Below are 5,698 nucleotides of genomic sequence, written 5' to 3' on the forward strand. Positions count from 1 at the left end.
AGAAAAGCATAGACATGAATGGATGTGTACCACAACACCTACTACTAGTACTTGAAAGAATGGAAATGCACTTGCACTAGAGAAGTATACCTGAAGCAAATGTGCTCTACTTCTCTCACCCATCCAAAGTGACCAATTTTCATTTCTCACTAGCCTCTCAAAAATGTAGCTAAAGGAAAATACTGAGAAATAAAAGTGTGGTTTTCAGTCACAGAAGCAGGAATGTACATCTTAAAACAATTGTTTAGTCAAAAAAATGTTTTACATGAAAACACTAGGCATTTTTAAACCCAACCTGCTAAAAGTTCATGGTTGGTTTTATACAGAGAATTAGTTATTAATTTTGGGTTTAAACCTAAGTGGGATGAGATAAAGTCATCTTATCAAATATGTAATGGCAAATACATAACATGCCATATCCTAACATGGCCAGATATGAGACGTGTAGGATTTAATAGCTTGTTGCTGGAGGTGAGTCCCAGACTGCTGTAGTAGCTCCATGTAAGGTCTGATGTTGTTGCTAGAAAAAATGAAATAAATTTATTTTAGAAAAAAAAAAAATCACAAAATTAATTTAAAGATCCTGTCAACAACTACAGTCTTCAGATTTGCCAGCTTTTGCAAATATTTTCTTCTGGAAGTACAGCCCCTGAGCCAGATTCCTGCATAGGTTGTACAGGCTTTCCATTTCAGAGTTATCACTAATCAGGAACAAAAATTTTGAAAAGAATTGTTCTACTTTATCCACAATAGTTTTTGTAACTTCTAGCTTGATGCTTCTTTGCTACTATATGCCTTCTCAAAAACTCTGCATGTCAATTCCTGTCACATTAGCATTGGGAAGTTTATTTCAGTCTGGGAGTTAACTAGCCTTGCTTTGAAATCATGAACATACTTCAGTGGGAGTGCCTGTAAATGTGTTTATGTAAATGGCTTTAGTCCTGTCATACGACAATCATTAGGATTATCCTTCTGGAAACATAACTCATCCTGGAGTCTGCCTGGCAGCTGCTGTGATCACAGCCATCAGGCACATGGATGCACAACCAATAATTAGAGACAGTTAGGGCTTTTCTCTGTGAGGAATTTTTCTGGTGGGAAAGTCAGTGGGGTTTTTTTCAGAAAACTGAGTAAAGTATCTTCAGGTAAATTTGTAATAAGGCAGAAGTGATTGCTGCTATCCACCCATATCAGTATTAGGAATTGTGAGGGAATAACTGGGTGCTTCCTTCCAGTTGCCCAAGGGCACTAGCTGAAGGCTCAGCAGGAGGGAAGGTAAATTATGGCTTTTAGCTATTCTCTCCTACTTTGTTTCTGCTCAGAGTGAATGAAACTGATGTCACCTTTCAGGTGGAAGAGTCCTGGAAAACTCACTCTGAGACTCTCCAAGCTAAATTCCTATCTCATAAATAATAAAAGATCTTTTCAAAAGCTGTGTTTCAAAATGAAACTCATTTTCACAAAGAAAGGTACTTTTAAGTCAATAAAATTCAAAGCATATTCAATTCAAAGTATATTGTGAGAAGTTCGCCCATTTTCTTATTGGTGGTTTCAGTCAGACTGACAGATGCTGTCTTAGTAACTATTTTAAGCACTGAAACTGTATGAGTTTAGTTCTACCTGCTCCTGTCCATTTTTAAGGACTGCAGTATCTTCACAGGAAAAGTGTTCAGCAGGAATGCATGTATTGTGCTTGTCCAACTGAATCATTTAGTAATTTTTCCCTAAGTTTGACAAAATTTTGTCCAAAAATTGTGTCCAATTTTAGCACAGTCCTAAGCAACTTCGGAGATTGTGACACTTCATTTCATGTACTCCTGTGCTGATCTATAAATACTGCTTTTACCAACTGCTATGTCTCATTCTCTGTTTTGTTCTGCTGAGGCTTTATTCCACACTGGATACAGTTTTGTTACTGAAATAGATGGAGTTTTGTATCTTTTATTTTTCTCCTCAGGAATTGCTTTCTGTCTGCTTTTTAAATCAACTCTATAGGAAGCAGTTTAGCTTCTGTGGACTTTTAAAAGGATATATATTCTTTAAGCTCTTAATGAGCTTTTCCAAAACATACTTAAAAAAGAACCCGACACAGTAAAATGACCACATTTAAATAACTGTTAAACTTGGACCGTTAAAACAAATCTTCTCTAATTTTTCAAGATATAATTGGGTTTTTTACTGTGTCAGGTTATGACACTATAAACCAATTGTCAGCAGTGTTTTAAGGGTCAGTTTTACTTACTTAGGTACACACATGCTCCAAGTCTATGAAATGCTCTGTTGAGAAACCCCATCGTACACGGCTACCGAGGGATCGAAGGCAAAAGGGTCCAAGTCCATGTAGTATTGTGCTGTTTCTCTAAAAGCTGCCCATGATTTGCTAATCTGAAGTAGATCAAATGAGAAAGGAATATTCTGAGCTTTGATACTGAATAAATACCGTGTATGACTACTGAGCAGCTTTGCCCATGTTGATAAATCAGAAAAATTTCCTCCCTTGACCCAAAGGATTTATGTTACGCGTTAATTCCAGACCCGTGCTTTCTTATTCTCAGTAGATGCTGCTTCCTCTTGAAGGAAGAAGATACCTGTTCAGCCACAGTGTATCCCCACGTGTTCTGGCTGCTTCTGGAGTCCCAGTAGCTCGGAGAATATGGTATATGTCGTTTGAGCCGTATGAATTGATTTGCTGATTCTTCTGTCAGAAAGGGTGCTCCAAGGACACTTGAAACAGAAGCTGAAAAATATTTGTAATATCAGAAAAATATTTTAGAATGTGCACTTCAAAAATACGCTTATACCCACAGAACATGGTTTTGAATCTGTAGTTTATTTAATAGAAATCAAAGATGGTCCTACCTTAGATTCTCAGAAAGAAACTTTTTTTTAAGGCCTGAAGTTAATAAAACAGATGCTCTAAATCATTATTTTGCTGTTGAATCTGAAGTAAATAAAGCTACAATGTAATTAAGGCACTAATTTATTTTTAATGCAAAGTTTTGTTACAAAAATCCTCTTAGACTGTAATTGCCCTAGTCTCAGGTGTGCTCAGAACCTAAAATTTTTTAAAAGAACGCAAACCCTATGAATTTATCTGTGGTTTCTGAACATCCTGGCTTATATGTGATATTTATTCTCATTAGTATCAGCATAGAAATTGCATGCTTGGAAATTATTTTCTGAACAGAAGATACTGCACTTCTAATCTTGCTATTGCATTGATTCAGATAGCTTCTGAGGTCACCACAGATGCAGAAGTAGTCCTTGCAGATCTTGAAATAAATATTCTTCAGAAGAAAAAGGTCCGAATTCCTCTTTAGCTTCTTATGAAAGGCTCTGGTACAGAAAAAAAACCTTTTCTTTTTAGTCTTGAGTCTTTGAGACATAAATTAATTTTGAGACATTAATTTGAGGCTAAAAGAGTCCAAAATAGCATGTCAGTCCGAATCACACAATTTTTAATGAACCACTTAAGTTGGAGCTCAGATCCATCAGCCAAGCTGAGGCCAGTCTGTAAACAGCTGGGCTCCAATTTAGTGAAGTGGGTTTAAATGGACACCTGAGGGTGACCTGCACATACTTGAAACAGATGGGCCAAGAACTTGAGTCCTTGTCTATTATGTCTTAGAGTAGGAGCTCAGCAGGGCAAGCTATCACTTCACTCACAGCTCTCCAATTCCCTGATTCCTAAACTTCTAGGGGGAAAATCTATCAATGTTCAGCTGAATCCAGTTCACTTGTAATTATTGCTGGCTTTCCTGATCATCCACAATATCGTTGCTCTTTAGTTTTTTAACTAGAAGAAAATGTTTGCTGAATGCATATAGGTGGCAGATATGTAAGCTAGAGTGTTTGTTGCTCCGTTTAACTTTGTTACTTCTCAGTGCCAAAAGAGCTTAAAAAGAGGATGAGAAAAACCTTGTTTATAATGAACAAAAAAAAAGTGATGGTGGTTGTCATCTTTGCCCTTAATATAGATGTCAAAGAGTACTTTAGAAAAGTTACTTAGCAAGCAATGATAGTCCCAGTAATTGCTTCCTACTTCAGTTTCTTCATATTGCAAATTACTATAATCATAAACTGGAGGTAGAAATTTTAGGGTAGGGAGTTTTCAAGGAATACCCTCTTCAAAAAAGTTACCAACTGCATGGAAAAAAGCAAGTTCAGACATTTCGTGAGAAGACTCATGTGTGAACTGCTCTCTCCCTTAGGAAACACAGGAATAGCAATTTCTGTACTTCAGAAAACAAGATTTTGGCCTGGGAAAGAAGAAAATATATTTCATGCATATGTCTATTAAATTGGTATACTTGTATTCTAGAGCTGCACAAGAGAAAACTAAGCTTGTGCCAAATTTCAGTATTTCTCTGGCAATTTACTATTTTTCAATAGAAAAATCTATGAGCTTTTAATTTCTCTTTAGTTAATGTCAGGATTTCTTTTTATACTAAATATTTTGTAAGCTCATGATTACATTTCTGGATGGAGATAACTGAACTGGGATCAGAAACTGACTCATTAACAGGCTACACTTTTCTTTAAATGTATATATAGTTAGTAAGGGCCATCAAACATTAAATTTTATCACTAATATGTGCTCTGGCCCTCCAGATTTAAAGTAAGCTGCAAAAAAAAGATCATTAAGCAGCTATGTTTCTTGTGGTTTTTTTTCTTGCTGCCAACATCTTCAAAAATGAGCTTGTCATTCCTCTAGTGGGACAGTGAGGTGTTATCTTGGCTACTGTGGTGCAGAGAGCTCCATCTTCAGGGTATTATATGTCAATTTTGAATATACAGTCTGCTCTGGCTGCATCTGTATCCAATGAGAAATGCCACCCCTAACTATGCGAGGTATTCACTTTGATTGAAGTGCACTTGCCTGCTCTGAGGAGAGGCAGGTATGCCAGCTCTGCTCTTGGCTTTTCTTGTCACTGTTGACACCCAGTTCTTATTCTTTTCTAGCTGCTATTTCACCTCCTGGGAGCTGTCTCTGCAGGACTTGTCCCCAGCTGCTGGGGCACTCCAAAGATGCATAAGTAACAAAAGAAAATCAGGTAAGTGCCTTTATATATCAGCTATTCCTTCAGGCTCTGCTCATTCTCTTTGCCTTGCTGTAAAGATCACTATAAGTCTCTGAACATGGCAAGCTTCATTCACCTCTGGAAAAACTCTAGCGAGATCATTTCTAGCAAAACCAGAATTAGCCCTGTTGGTCTTTCACTGTGGCTGCACAGACAGACAGTGTTGTACATTTGCTTCTGCTCTGGCAGAGCTCAGATGAAGGAAGGTCTTTACTTAGCTCTAATGTAGACCTGGGGTCATCAGACCAGGTGTCTCCATCTAAGTAGCCCCTCTGAATACAACGTAGAGTCTCCATCAAATGAGCAATATCTTGCCTCAATTTAAGTTTCTCAGACTGGGTGTAATTTTCCCCCTCCTTTCAAACAGCTTAGCAAAATATTGTGGAAGGGTTGGCTTTATAAACACAGACTATTCCTGAAGGGGTGCATCTTGTAGGAGATTAGCATACCAACCAGGAGAATGGAATTTCAGAGCACCTGATGTGAGACTAGACGGAGTTAGGAGCAGATGGGTGATGTTAATAAAATGGCTCACAGTGCATAAAATTGAGCTGCAAAAAGATGAAGTATTTCAAGCTGTACTGAAACAGTTAACCCACTATGAAGAGCAACCAGAC

At 37.6% G+C, this 5,698-nt stretch overlaps 1 protein-coding gene across 1 annotated transcript; it reads right to left on the reverse strand.

Moving 5' to 3' along the window:
• Positions 1-260: 260 nt before the first annotated feature.
• C2H3orf85 (chromosome 2 C3orf85 homolog) lies at positions 261-4,171 on the reverse strand. Its single transcript, XM_032094143.1, has 4 exons — positions 4,141-4,171; positions 2,589-2,737; positions 2,300-2,385; positions 261-520 (listed from the first exon to the last, which is right to left on the reverse strand). The coding sequence occupies exons 1-4, from the start codon at positions 4,169-4,171 to the stop codon at positions 421-423; spliced, it is 366 nt and encodes a 121-aa protein (XP_031950034.1). The 3' UTR covers positions 261-420.
• Positions 4,172-5,698: the final 1,527 nt, after the last annotated feature.

This window comes from Corvus moneduloides, chromosome 2 (assembly GCF_009650955.1).
Source record: "Corvus moneduloides isolate bCorMon1 chromosome 2, bCorMon1.pri, whole genome shotgun sequence".
In the NCBI taxonomy this organism is placed as follows: Eukaryota; Metazoa; Chordata; class Aves; order Passeriformes; family Corvidae; genus Corvus; species Corvus moneduloides.